This window comes from Rhinolophus ferrumequinum, chromosome 19, assembly GCF_004115265.2.
Source record: "Rhinolophus ferrumequinum isolate MPI-CBG mRhiFer1 chromosome 19, mRhiFer1_v1.p, whole genome shotgun sequence".
In the NCBI taxonomy this organism is placed as follows: Eukaryota; Metazoa; Chordata; class Mammalia; order Chiroptera; family Rhinolophidae; genus Rhinolophus; species Rhinolophus ferrumequinum.
The window spans coordinates 17,315,997-17,331,665 of record NC_046302.1 but is presented as its reverse complement, the minus strand read 5'-3'; the positions used below and the strand labels follow the sequence as shown (position 1 = coordinate 17,331,665).

At 37.2% G+C, this 15,669-nt stretch overlaps 1 protein-coding gene across 1 annotated transcript in view; it reads right to left on the bottom strand.

Annotated features, from left to right (window-relative positions):
• The window catches only part of GREB1L (GREB1 like retinoic acid receptor coactivator), a 255,520-nt gene that overhangs the window by 70,503 nt on the left and 169,348 nt on the right, over positions 1-15,669 (bottom strand). Inside the window, 3 exon segments of the mRNA XM_033087644.1 lie at positions 219-338; positions 904-1,020; positions 3,842-3,970. Of these exon segments, the coding sequence (XP_032943535.1) occupies positions 219-338; positions 904-1,020; positions 3,842-3,970 (366 nt within the window).

The following is a 15,669-nucleotide window of genomic DNA, read 5'->3' as shown; positions in this document are numbered from 1 at the left end:
TCCATTTATGTCTTAGAATTGGTATATTTATGCTTGTCTGTTTAGTAGCAAGGTAGATGAGCTTTTCAACATTAAACTGTAGGCACCAAAATGGCCACAGCTGTTTTTCAGGGTCTTAGTCACAGACTGAACCATCGAGGCCAGAAATAGTAAGCATGGGTCACACAAGGAACCAGATCACTGGAGGACACAGCTAACATCTTCTGTTGGAATCTTACCAGTTCTTGAAAGAGGACGAACTGTAGGAACAGGTACAACTAAACCAGGTTGGGGGACAGGTGACCCAGGGTACCATCCCCGGTGTCGTTTCTTTGGTGGCCCAGAAATGAACATGGTAGCTGAAGGCAAAAAGAAAATTAGCTTTGTCCTTAGCAGTGGAAGAAAGGAAAGAATCCAAAGTAACATAGAACCTTTAATTTGATTATACTCAGAAAGCCTAAGTCAATCTTCTAAAGGTAAAGATAAAATTAGAAAAAGGCACAGTAACAATACCACTTAACATCTGTACACTGTTTTACAACTTACAATTTTACCCAGATTATTTCACTTGATTCTACCAACAACCCTGTAAGGTTGTAGGACAAGTATGTTGTTATCCCATTTTGTATATGGTGAAAGGAAGGCTCAGATTTGCAACAGAGAGTTTGAATCCTGTACTTTGGTCAGCAAAACTGTGGTTTCTAAAGACACTTCCTTATACATTTGTTTCAATATTATTTCCTACATAGGCTCATCCTGTAGAATCACCAGGATATTTAATCATTACTGCTCATATCAATCATAAACTTTCAAAACACTGTATGAGAAGCTAAGGAAAAATTGGGAGTGTGCTATCAGATAATTCATCGTTCTAAAACTCTGTAGCATCTGCATTATTTCAAATCTCTAAGATGAGTATTGTACCTTGGTCTCCTGATGCATAGCTAGGTCTTGGTGACAAAGAGTAATTCCCTGGGCGGACTGGAGTGGAACTCGTTGCACTGTTCTTCCCTCCATGGCTACTGTTTCCATTAGCAGCATCTGTAGTAGATGAGAGGAAGCACTCAGAACAGAGGCAGGGCAGGACACTGCTTTCCGTGATGCTGCAACCATACGCTAAACCTCACACTCCAGGATTCAAAGAAATCTCCCTGACAGGACAGCCCAGTTATATTGACAGCCAACAATAACCACCATCAGAGTAGTACCTTCATTAAAATGAAATGTCACCTAAAAACAATTTTCTAGGACCCCAAGAGCTCTTTTAGGATCATTTTCAGTGCAGTCTTTGGAGATGATGGGTGTGAAGAAGAGAAAACATTTTTTTAAACTTTGTATTTTGGAAATTTTCAAACATACAAAAGTAGAGAGAATAGTATAATACACTATATACCCACCACCCAGCTTCAACATTTAGCAACACATGGCCAATCTTGCTTTAGCTGTACTTTCTATCTCTTCTCCTCACCCCCACATAAAATATATGTGCTCTGGATTAGTTTGAAGCAAACTTATTTATCATATTACTTCATCCATAAATACTTCTATATATGTTTCTAAAAGGGTGCTTTAAAAACATAACTATAATATCGTTATTACACTTAGAATGAACAATAATTAATAATTTCTTAATATCAAATATTCCATCAGGATTCAAATTTCCCCTAATTACCTCAGAAAGGGTTTTGTACAGTTGGCTTGTTTGAATTGGGATTCAAAAGAGCTCCACACTGAATTTAGTTACTCTGTTCCTTAAACTTTTAATATCTAGGATTTCCCTTTTTCTTTCTTACAATTAATTCACTGAAAACTCAGCAGAATTTCTCATTTTTTGGATTTTGCTGATTGGATACCCATAGTATCATTTAACATCTCCTCTATTTGTTATTAATTGTTAGATATACAGGCTTGCTCAGATTCAGGTTTGATTTTTTTTGGGGGGGGGCAAGGGTATCTTATAAGTACTATTGTATGCTTCCACCAGGAGGCACATACTGGTTAGTTTTCTCTCTTATAAATGTTAAGATTGATCAGTGGATTCAAGAGTTGTTAGCCTAATTCTTGAATTATAAAGTTGTTCATCAGCCTTTCATCTGATGGTTTTAGCAACCATGAGATTTCTGCCAAGATCCAAATTAATGAATTTTTTAATGCTGTAAAAATTTGAATTTAATTTGTTCAAGTCTATAACCTTATCAGAAGGTAGATCCTGCAAAAATTGTTGGACTAGCATAAGAACAAATGTGATCTTGATAAATTATGATACCTAACTGTTGGAAAGTTTCCAAGAATGACAGGCTCTCTTTCTCTTCATTTTTCTTCTGCCTTCCTGACCATGTCTTTCCCTTAACCACTGGAATTTTCTAGGATTCTATCCTTAGTCCACAGCTTACCTTACCCTACATTTCTCCTTGGCTGTTTCTATTTACCCTATTTGCCTTATTTTAATCACATACGGAGGGTGCCAAACAAATGTATACACATTTCAAGAAAGGAAAACTGTATTAAAATAGTAATACTCAATATACTCGTATACCGATAACAAAAGATGAATACAAATCACATTTAACTTCTGCAATTACAAGAGGTGCTCAAAGTGGTTACCATCAGCATCCAGACACTTCTGATTACAGCGAACTACTGCTTGAGCAACGCTGACCAAAGTGTCCACTTGTATACATTTTCTTGGCACCCCTGGTATTATCAGTTCTGATTTTCCCCTATGATAAGTTAAATGACTTTTGAACAGCTCTCCACTGGATGTCTCTTGGGTATATCAAACTCAATATGTCCAAAATGGAACTCACAATCTCCTCCTGGGGAACCTGCTCCTCCTTCTGTATACCCTGTCTCAAGTAAATGGCACTGCCATTAGCCCAAAAAAGGTGGACGTTAACTGAGGCCGCTTCTGCTTCATGCTCACTTCAATCAGTCAATTCCTACTGACTTCACTTCCTGAGTAGTTAGTTCTCCAATCCTTCTTCTCCTCTCCAACCTATTATTGCCCTGGCCAAGGACCTGATCCTCTCACCTAGACTACTGAAATGACTTCCAACTAGTTTTCCTACCTCTTATTTTCTTTGCTGCCAAAATGATCTAACTTAAGTTCAAATAAGACCATGTCACTTCTCTGTTCCATAAGTTACAGAGTAAAATCTATGCTTCTTAGCTTGGCCTCCTGTGACCTTTCCCTTGTCCACCACTTGCTTACCTCCTGCCACTCCCTGAGTTTTACATTTTTATGGCTCTAACATGTCCAAACTGCTGTAAGTTCCTGCATATTTCATGCTGCTTCTTTCCTTTCAAGCTTTGCCCCCGCATTTCTCGGAATCTGAAATATTTTTCCCTCACTCCTTTGTACAGTGACTATCTCCTTCATAGTTCAAGACCAAACTCCTCCAAGAACTTTTTCTTGATGAGTCCCCAAAATGTTGACCTAAAACTTTACTCCTTGCCCATGTTCCCCTAGTATGTTGTTATATTTATTGCAGTACACCAAAAATATCTCCCCATGGGGCTATCTCCCCTACTGAGTCATAAGTACATTAGAGGTCCAGAACTGAGTCTCACTTATCTTTGTATCTCCAGTTCCTCATCATAACAGCTCCCTAGAAATGTTTATCGAATAGAATCAACCTGCTCTGTCTCTGTGTGTCAAATGTCATTCCTTGACTCTTCTGGTTAGAACATAGAGAACATAAAGCTTTCTATAAAAATACATTATTATGGACAGCCCCACCTCTGCCACCAATTGACAAAGAAGCAGCTTCTGTTTCCTTCTATCAAACTGTCAATTAAGTGTCACACAAGTCATTTATAGACTATATATTTACCAAAGAAATATAAGTGAGGAAAACATCACCTGCAGCAAAAGTCTTCCCTACAACCTGCAAAGATAAAGCCAGTGGCTTCACAACATTCTTATTCCGGGTCAGGTCCTGAGCTCCACTTAAATTGATCGCAGAATTAGCTGGACTGAGAATCGGCGAATCTTTAAAACGAAAGAGGTTGTTCAAATTAGCAACTATTTATATATGCAGGAAAGAAGTTAATTCAACAAGAGTGAGGTGAGAGAAAACAGATTGTACAATTTTAGTTTTTTCTTGACCTATTTTAGGAAAGTCAATTTCTCTGTATTCAGGTTTTATTTTCTTTTATGTATTTAACAAACACTCATTAGAAGTTACTATACGCTGGGTGCTTGTATAAGCACTTTAAATATATCAATTCACTTAATTTCTATAAAAACTCAATGAAGTAGGTACTACTACCTTAAATAGTGAGAGTCATTTAAAACTTGGTCAAAGTCATATGATACGGTATCAAGGATATCATGTGTCATATTAAAACTGTCTCCCCATTTCAATGAGATATATTTATTTCTATCCACGTGTTTGTCATTTAAAAGGTGTCATGCAAACTAAGTCATTGCAACCAAGGAGAAAGCACTTTTCTCTGAAGAAAAGTTGCTTTAATTTTTGGAATAAACTAGAATTAATTTACCTGTGTAATACCAGGTACATCCAAAAGAAATTTCCTATCTGGATTCAGAAAATAACTGAGCCCAGAGAAACCACATGCCATTTCAGAGATAGCCTAAGGGAGCTATAAACACTCAAACCAACTACAATTTTCTGAAATGAGTGTTGACCCCAAATCCCTGACTCTACTCCAGCAGAACAGCTTAATCAATTTACACAGAAAAGTGTCAAAAGCGACTGTTAAAACTTTCTGAGTTTGAAAAACAAAGTGTTTTAAAGGGCAGGATACTGATGATGCTACACCAGAAATTATCTAAAAAATTAGTCTTCATACCACAACGTGATTCCTAATACATCTAATGAGTGTTTCTCATAAGAACTCAAAAGATTGAAATGGTCCCCTATTGGTTCAGGAGAGTTAATATGCCTTCCTAAAAGCCTGATTTACCACCAGGGAGTGATTTCAAGGTCTACAGGAATAATAGAGGCCAGCAACTGCACATAGAATATTATAAAGTCACAGGAAAGTGAAGACCGCCAAGTTTTTCAGGTCTTTGTTTTCTTTTTTTTTTTTTTAATTTTACAATTTTTAAATTCTTTTAATTAAAATTTATTGGGGTGATAATGGTAAACAAAACTACATAGGTTTCAAGTGTACAATTCTATAATACATCTACATATAGTATTATGTTTTTACCACCCAGAGTCAGTTCTCCTTCCATCACTATATATTTGACCCTCTTTACCACAGAAACTTACAGGATAGGAATCCCAGGTAAGTTTGCAGTGCCATTACAGAGGTTGCTCATTATGTTTCAGGCCATAGCCATATTGTTTGGAACAAGACTAGTAGCTTACTACAATAGTTTATACCTAGAATTTTAGCATATTTCTATCAGGTCAAGTAAACATATTGGTGAAATCTGGTTGACTAATTATGAAGAGTGGTGATTCACCTTATTATTTTTTTAAATCAGTGAATTCAAATTAAACCAGACCAATATTTTTGAAATAATGAAAGGATACAAAATTAATGTACAGAAATAAATCTTCCTATATATAAACAACAACTCATAGTTAGATAAAATGCCAAGGGATAAGCTTAATAAGGAATATACAGAACTATATGAAGAAAACTTTACCATACTTCTTAATATAATGTCTGGGATTTGTTTTAAAATATTGAGGAAGGGAAGAAGAGAGGCAATAAGATATTGACAATAAATCATATTGGTCAATAAATCATATTGACCATGTGTTCATAATTATTGAAGCTGGTCAATGGTGGTGGTTAATTATATTATTCTATTTTCATATGTATTTTAACTTTTCATGTTAAAGATTTAAAAAAATAAAAAAATACTTCTGAAGATCATGAAAATAGATCTGAACAAATGTCAAGACATACCATGTTTCTGAGCAGGAATATTCAATGTCAAAAAGATGGTAATCAATATGTTTATTTATAAATAAAATGTGATCCTAGGAAATACCAACAGGTTTAGATATTACTAAGATTAATATTAGAATTATTAGATTGTTTTAAGTAGGCACACTGATGAAATGTTGATATGAAAAAATAAACACACAAGAATAGCTGGAAACATTCTGAAAAATAAGAGAAATGTGGGGAGGCTAGAATGATGATATATTAAGACATTATAAAACCTCAGTCAATAAAATACTGTGGTCTTGGTGTATTAATAAACAATCAGAATAATGGAACAAAGAAGACAGTAAGAAGTAGATGTAAATATACTTGACAATTTAGTAAAAGACAAAAATATCAGAGCCCAAAGCAGCAATGAAAATGAACCATTCAATAAACTGTATTGAGGCAATTGGGTACCTAAGGAAAAAAAATTAAGTTGGACCCACATCTTACACCAAGTACCAAACAAAGTCAAATGGGCCAAAGATATAAACTTAAAAATTGAAGATATAAAAATAATAGGAGAAAACGTGGGAGAGTTATTAGGTTGGTGCAAAAGTAATTGTCGTTTAAAAGGTTAAAAATAATTGCAAAAACCACAATTACTTTTGCACCAAATTAACAATTATCACCTTGAAATGGAAAAGAGAAAACTACTGTTCAAAATGTAGAAGCCATAAAAAAAAAAAAAAAACACGACTGAGTTATTCATATAATAAATGATAAAAAAAGAAAAAATCTGAGTGGCAAAACATACTATACCCATGCAAGCAGTAGCCAAAAGAGAGATGGAATAGCTATACTAACATTAGAAAAAAATAGACTTTAAGATAAAAATTATTACTAGAGAAATAGGATATTTTATAATAATAAAAGGATCAATCCACCAGAAAGACATAGCAAGTATAAAGATATATGTACCCCAAATTCATGAAGGTGATAAAACAAGCCTCAATAAACTTAAAAGAACTGAAGTCATATAAAATATATTCTCTGACTCAATGGAATCAAATCAGCAATCAATAAAAGGAAATTTGAGAAATTCACAAATATATGGAAATTAAACAGCACAATCTCAAATAACTAATGGATCAAGGAAAAAAATCACAAGGGAAATTAGACATCACTTTAAATGAAAATAAAAGCACAAAAGAAAACTTATGAGATGGTGTTAAAGAAATGCTTAAAGGAAAATTTATGGCACATAAAGAAAATTTTTCTTTTTCTTGCCTGATTGCATTGGCTAGAACCTCCAACACAACACTACAGTGGAACCTTGGTTTTCGGTAATCCATTCCAGAAGACCATTCGAGTTCTGAAACGTTCGAAAACCGAGGCACTGCTTCCCCATTGAAAGTAATGCAAAATGGATTAATCCATTCCAGACTTTTAAAATCAACCCCTAAAACTGCAAATTTAGCATGAATTTTACCATCTAATGATACCATAGATCCATAAAATTTACGGCATTCATGAACCGAAATGTTCATCAACAGAGATGTTTGAAAACCGAGGTACCACTGTAAATAGAAGTGTAACAAGACATACCTATCTTGTTTCTGATCTTAGGGAAAAAGCAATCAGTCTTTTATCACTAAGTATGTTTGCTGTGGTTTTTAGTAGATGTCCCTTATCAGGTTGAGAAAGTTTCCTTTTTTTCCTAGTTTGCTAAGAATTTTATCAGAAAAAAATATTGGATTTTGTCAATACTTTTTTCTGCATCTACTGAGATAATTATATGGTTTTACTTTTTTAGTTTGTTAACATGCTAAATTACATTGCTCGATATTCAAATGTTAAATCCCACTTGGTCATGATATAGTATCCTCTTAACATATTTTGGATTAAATATGCTAAATATTTATTAAGAAATTTTACTTTTATTTAGTGAGGAATATTGGTTTGAACTTTCCTTGTAATGTCTTTGATTTCAATATCAAGGTAATGCTAATATCATAGAATGAGTGAGGAAATAGTCTTCAATTTTTTGGAAGACTTTGTGTAGAATTGTCACTATTTTGTCCTTAAATGTTTTTGGTGGAATCTATCATCTGGACCTGGAATTTTCTTTGAGAATATTTTAAACCAAATTTTCAATGTATTTCATAGATATAGGGCTGTTCAGGTTATCTATTTCTCCTTGTATAAACTTTCGTATTTTGTGTCTTTCAAGGAATTTGTTCATTTCATCTAAGTTGTCAATTTATTGGCATAAAATTATTCTTAATATTTCTTTATTATTTGTTTAATATCATTCATATCTGTAGTGATGCACTTTCTCATTCCCAATATTGGTAATTGTATCTTCTCTTTTTTTCCCCTATCATTCTGACTAGAGGTTTATCAATTTATTGATTTTCTAAAAGAACTAATTTCTGGTTTTATTAATTTTTTTCTATTATTTTTGTTTTCTATTTCACTGACTGCCACTTTAATTTTTATTATTTACTTTCTTCTGTTTACTTTGGGTTTAATTTTCTCTTCTTTTTCCTAGTTTCTCAAGGTGAAAGCTGAGTTCATTGATTCAAAATTTTTTGTATTGAGAGGGGTAGCAAAGATGGCGGAATAGGCAGACGCTGTACCAACTGCCTCTCAGGATCACACCAAAATTACAAATAAATTATACAACAATCAACCTTGGGATTCATCCGAATACTAGCTGAACCAGAACCACTGAAAATAAGTATTTAAAGAAGAGGCCACGTTGAGACTGATAGGAGGTGTGGAGACATAAGGCAGGCTGACTCCAGGTCCAGAGAGAAGGGGCGAACCCCGGGAGGGATACCTCAGTGGCAGAGGCCTCCCCTGTAGAGGGAGGGCCCTACCCCACCCCACCTCATCCCCGCCCCGCGCCAGGCTCTCCACCCAGGTGTCCTGTGCCGGGAAGGGGAATCCCACGATGGCTTATAGTGGAAATCAGTGAGGACTCTCTCTGCCCATCCCGGTGGGGTGGAGAGAAGCTACTAGAGACCCAGTTGCCCTTTTGTGGAGCCGACACACAGACTCACTCATTGGCGAGCACTCACCCGGTCTCTGGGGTGGGGAGCAGCAGCTCAGAGATCCCAGGAGCCTGCCGGGAAGGACTAAACTGAATGCCTTTGGTGCAGGAGCTGGAGGTTCTGTGGCCATTTTTCCCACTGTGCGGAGCTAGCACATGTGGGGATTACAGGAAGGTGCCATCTTTTCAGTGTTAAGCCCTCCCCCAAAGGGTCAGGTTCTGACCGCACTGGTCAGGTGGACTCCAGGAGCATCCACGCAAGCGCAAGCGCATGCGCACCTGTTGCCTTGGTGTGGCCCTGGGTCCCCGCCCTTCACACTGCTAGTGTGATGTTGTCTGGGGCATGCCTGGCTGCCGGGCCACTGACCCTGCCCCATAGGCTGCAGATTGAGACAGGCAGAGACTATGACAGGGGGTAGAGCAGGGGTGTCAAAACTTTTTTCAATGTTTTTTATCAAGGGCATATGTGGTAAAATACACAAACAGCCGGGCCACTCACTCGAGGTGAAGTACGTATTGCCTCACCTGGTTTATTTAAGTAAACTAAATATATTTTTGGATTTTGCTGCGGGCCAATTAACAATGGATTGCGGACCGCAGTTGGCCCGTGGGCCACAGTTTTGAACCCCCTGGGGTAGAGCGTTGGCCACAGTGCGTTCGGCTGGGAGCTGCGCAGCCTGGTGTGAGCGGTGACTGGCGGTGTCTGGCCAAAGCGTTCTTGGCTTATTTTTGTGAGCTGCATTGCCAGTACGGGAGCAGACGCTGCTCTGACTTTGTGGGGGCCACTGACCACACCCCGTGGTGTCCTAGGGGCCTGCCCCACCCACCTAGATCTGTATTGCCAGGGTCACCCTGGCTGCCTGGTGCGTCGCCCCGCCTCCACAGGCCATGGAGGGTTTTTTGCAGTAGCAGACAGTCCACAGCGACCTCTGGAGATTTTTGTGGTGAACAGTGACCCAAAAGCTGCACCACAGCCACTCAGGGCCAGCTTTCAGGAATTTGAGAGGCTGAGGTGAAGGCTGGCTGCAGTGCCCTGAGGGTGCTATAAAAGGGGGTCACAGGCCAGGTATTGGTGTAAGATTTGAATCTGCATTAACGTTATAAAAACCACCACTTCATTTTGTGACTCACTTGAACTCCATCCTGCCCAGCTACTGCCACATAGCCGAGGGCACCCTCAACATCAAGTCAACCAGCCAGACACACACTCCTAAGGAGCCTCTTTTAACAGTTGGCCTTACAGGCAACTGACAGGTGGCAACAGTCATAGGGGGCCCCAGGCCTTTTGCTAAGCTGTCTCAGGACCAATATTGGTGGGCACCAGCCTCAGTTCACAGAGAGGCCACCCCCGCATGCCTCCAGACCCAGCATGGGCAGCAGCCAACAGCATACAGCTTTGAGGCACCTACCAGGCAGCCACAGACCAGTAACAGATAGGGCTGAAACTGCCCCATGTAGAAGCCCTGCCCAACAGACATCAGAAACAATACACCCAGACCAAACCAGAGCACTACCTGGTTGGACCTACAAGCGGTACACCCAAAGGGAATTCCCTACAGGCACAAGAGCCCACAGGGGCCAAGTCTCCTCTGAGGGGTAAACCCTCATACAGCAGCTCATACACAGTGGGCATAGCCAATTCTCACAGCTTGTCAGCCTAGGAGTCAATCCCACTTACTGACAAGCCAAAAGCAATGAAAGCTCAACTTCTACAGGAGAATACACACAACACAAGGGACACCTCTGGAACACATGAACAGGAGAATAGGGAGACTGCTATTCGAATATAAAGGACACATACTACATAAGGCCACAAAGCAAAGACTGAGAGACATAGGTGATCTCCCTAATACATTGAAGCAAACACAGAGCGACAGCCAGAATGAGGAAACAAAGAAACATGTCCCAAATAAAAGATCAGAAGAAATGGAACTAAATGAAACAGAGGCAACCAACCTATCAGAGACAGAGTTTAGAACACTGATTATAAGAATGTTTAAGGAACTTAGTGAGAATTTCAACGAAGAGATAGCAAACATAAAGAAGGATACAGAAATCATAAAAAAAAAAACAGTCTGAAACAAAGAATACAATAACTGAAATGAAGAACACACTTGAAGGAATCACCAGCAGATCAGATGAAGCAGAGGATTGAATCAACAATTTAGAAGACAAGATAGCAGATATCGGAACAACAACAAAAAAAAAGAATAAAAAACAATGAAAATAGTTTAAGAGATCTGTGGGATAACATTAAGTGCAACAACATTCACATCATAAGAATACCAGGAGAAGAGAGGGAGCAAGGGATCGGGAACCTATTTGAAGAAATAATGACAAAAAACTTCCCTAACTTGGTGAAGGAAAATAACTTACAAACCCAGGCAGTGCAGACAATCCCAAACAAGATGAATCCAAACAGGCCCACACCAAGACACGTCATAGTTAAAGTGGCAAAGGTTAAAGACAAAGAGAATCCTAAAAGCAGCAAGAGAAAGACAGCAGGTTACTTACAAGGGAACTCCCATAAGACTATCAGCTAGCTGACTTTTCTACTGAAACATTGCAGGCCAGAAGGGAGTGGCAGGAAACATTCAAAGTGATGAAAAACAAAGGCCTACAACCAAGATTGCTCTACCCAGCAAGGCTATCATTTAAAATTGAAGGAGAAATACAGAGCTTCCCAGAAAAGAATAAGCTAAAGGAATTCATTACCACCGAGCCAGCATTGCAGGAAATGTTAAAAGGGCTTCTTTAAGCAGAAGAAAGGTGAAAACAAACTAACAAGGGAAGACCAGAAATATGAATAACAAAATGGTAATAAATATGTATCTATCAATAATTACTTTAAGTGTGAATGAACTAAATGCTCCAATCAAAAGACATACGGTGGCTGAGTGGATAAGAAAACAAAGCCTGTGCATATGCTGTTTACAAAAGACTCATCTCAGATCAAAAGACACACACAGACCAAAGGTAAAGGGATGGAATAAGATATTTCATGCAAACGGAAATGAAAAAAAGTTGGGGTAGCAATACTTAAATTGGGCAAAATAGACTTTAAAATGAAGACTATAATAAAATACAAAAAAGGCCACTACATATTTATAAAGGGATTGATCCAAAAAGGGAACATAACCCTAGTAAACATCTATGTACCCAACATAGGAGCTCCTAAATATAAGAAACAGATTTTGACCGACATAAAGACAGAGATCAACAGTAACACTATCATAGTAGGGGACTTCAACACCCTTGACACCAATGGACAGATCCTTCAGACAGAAAACACGGAAACAGTGGCCTTAAATGATACATTAGATCAGTTAGATTTAATTGATAATTTTAGAGCATTTCACCCCAAAGCAGCAGAGCATACATTCTTCTCAAGTGCAAATGGACCCCATGGAATGTTTTCCAAGCTAGACAACATGCTAGGCCACAAAACAAGTCTCAGTAAATTTAAGAAGACTGAAATCATATCAAGAGTCTTCTCTGACCACAGTGCTATGAAACTAGAAATCAATTACAAAAAGAAAACTGGAAAACACACAAATACATGGAGACTGAATAACATGTTACTAAATAGCAAATGGGTCAACAATGAGATCAAGAAAGAAATCAAAAGATACCTTGAGACAAGTGAAAATGAAAACACAATGACCCAAAATCTATGGGATGCATAGCAATGCAGGCCTACTTAAAGAAACAAGAAAAATCTCAAATCAACAGTTTATCTTTATACCTAAGGGAACTGGAAAACGAACAGCAAAATAAGTCCAAAGGGAGTACAAGGAAGGAAATAATAAAGATCAGAGTGGAAATAAATAAGGGACCAAAAAACAAAAAATACAAAAGATCAATGAAACCAAGAGCTGATTTTTTTAAAAAGATAAACAAAATTGACAAACCTTTAGTCAGACTCACCAAGAAAAAGAGAGAGAGGACCCAAATAAAATCAGAAATGAAAGAGGAAAAGTGAAAACTGCCACCACAAAAATACAAAAAAATTTAAGAAAACACTACTAGCAACTATACACTAATAAATAGACAATCTGAAAGAAAAATTTCTGGATAAATACCTAGAAACATACAATCTTCCAGGACTGAATCAACAAGAAACAGAAAATCTGAACAGACTGATTACTACCAATGAAATTGAATCAGTAATCAACAAGCTCCCAACAAACAAAAGCCCTGGAGCAGATGGATTTACAAGTGAATTTTACCAAATATTCAAAGAAGAATTAACACCTTCTTTGAGGAGAAGAATAGTTTGTTCTCCTCAAACTATTCCAAAAAATCCAGAAGGAGGGAAGGCTCTCGAGCTCATTTTTTGAGGCCACTATTACTCTGATCCCAAAACCAAACAGAGATATTACAAAAAAGAAAACTATAGGCCGATATTCCTAATGAATAATATAGATGCAAAATCCTCAACAAAATATTAGCAAACAGAATTTAGCAATACATTAAAAAGATCACACACCATGATCAAGTGGGATTTCTTCTTGGTGTGCAAGTTGGTTCAATACCCACAAATCAATTAACGTGATACACACTAACAAAATGAAAAATAAAAATCATATGGTCATATCAATAGATGCAGAAAAAGCATTTGACAAAATCCAACATGCATTTATGATAAAAACTTAGCAAAGTGGGAATAGAGGGAATCATATCTCAACATAATAAAGCCCCTATAGGGGGTGGTCGGTTAGCTCAGTTGGTTAGAGTATGGTGCTGATAACACCAAAGTTGCCTGTTTGATCCCCGCATGGGCCACTGTGAGCTGCACCCTCCTTACAATAAATAAATAAATAAATACCATATATGATAAATCCACAGCTAACATCATACTCAATGGGGAAAATGTGAAAGCATTCCACTTAAAATCAGGAACAAGACAACGCTGCCCACTTTCACCACTTTTATTCAACATAGTACTGGAAGTCCTAGCCACAGGAAGCAGGCAAGAAAAAGAAATAAAAAGCATCCAAAAAGGAGAAAGTAGTTACCAGAGGGTAAGGGGGCAGGGGAGTGGTAGATGAGGGTAAAGGGGGTCAAATATATGGTGATGGAAGAACTGACTCTGGGTGGTGAACACACAATGCGATTTGCAGATGATGTAATACAGAATTATATACCTGAAATCTATGTAACTTTACTAACAATTGTCACCCCAATAAACTTTAATTAAAAAAAGAAAAGGAGGAAGTAAAATTGTCATTACATGCAGATTACATGATACTATATAAAGAGAACCCCAAAGATTCCATCAAAAAACTATTAGAATAGATAAATGAATTTAGTAAAGTAGCAAGATACAAAATTAATATTCAGAAATCAGTTGCATTTGTATACACCAATAACAAACTATCAGAAGGCGAAATTAAGAAAATATTCCCATTTACAATGGCCTCAAAAACAATAAGATACTAGGAATAAATTTAACCAAGGAAGTAAAAGACCTGTACTCAAAAAATTATGAGACAGTGAAGAGAGAAATTAAAGAAGACACAAATAAATGGAAACATATAACACGCTCATGGATAGAATATAGTTAAAATATCCATACTACCTAAGGCAATATATAAATTCAACGCAGTCCCTATCAAATTACCAATGGCATTTTTCACAGAACTAGAACAAATAATCCTAAAATTTATATGGAATCATAAAAGATCCCAAACAGCCACGGCAATCTTGAGAAATAAAAGCAAAGTGGGAGGTATCACGCTACCTGACATCAAATCATACTACAAGGCTATAGTAATCAAAACAGCATGGTATTGGTATAAAAACAGATGCATAAATCAATAGAACAGAATAGAGAGCCCAGAAATAAATCCATGCCTAGATGGTCACCTAATCTATGACAATGGAAGCAAGAATTTACATTGGGGTAAAGACAGTCTATTTAATAAATAGTGCTGGGAAAGAGGGATAGATACATGCAAAAAAAATGAAACGGGACCACCTTCTTACACCATATACAAAAATAAATTCAAAATGGATTAAAAACTTAAGTGTAAGACCCAAAAGCATAAAACTCTTAGAAGAAAATATTGGAAGTAAATTCTCAGACATTACCCTTAGTAATAGTTTTACTGATATATCTCCTTGGGCAAGGGAAGCAAAAGAAAAAAATAAACATGTGGGACTTCATCAAACCAAAGAGTTTTTATTTCACAGTAAAGGAAACCATTAATAAAACAAAAAGTTATCCTACCAAGTGGGAGAAGGTATTTGCCAATGATACATCTGATAAAAGGTTAAAATCCAAAATTTATTTAAAAACTCAGACAACTCAATACCAAAAATACGAACAACCCTATTAAAAAATGTGGAGAGGACATGAAGAAACATTTCCCTAAAGAGGACATACAGATGGCCAACAGACATATGAAAAAATGCTCAACATCATTAATCATTAGAGAAATGCAAATAAAAACCACAATGAGATACCACCTTACTCCTGTCAGAATGGCAATCATCAATAAATCAACAAATAACACGTGTTGGTGAGGATGTGGAGAAAAGGGGACCCTCGTGCACTGTTGGTAAGATTACTGATTGGTGCAGCCACTGTGGAAAACAGTATGGAGCTTCCTCAAAAAATTGAAAATGGAACTGCCTTATGACCTAGCAATTCCACTCCTGGGTATCTATCCAGAGAAATCCAAAAAATTTGAAAAAAAATCTATGCACCCCTATGTTTACTGCAGCGCTATTCACAATAGCCAAGATATGGAAACAACCAAAATGTCCACTGATAG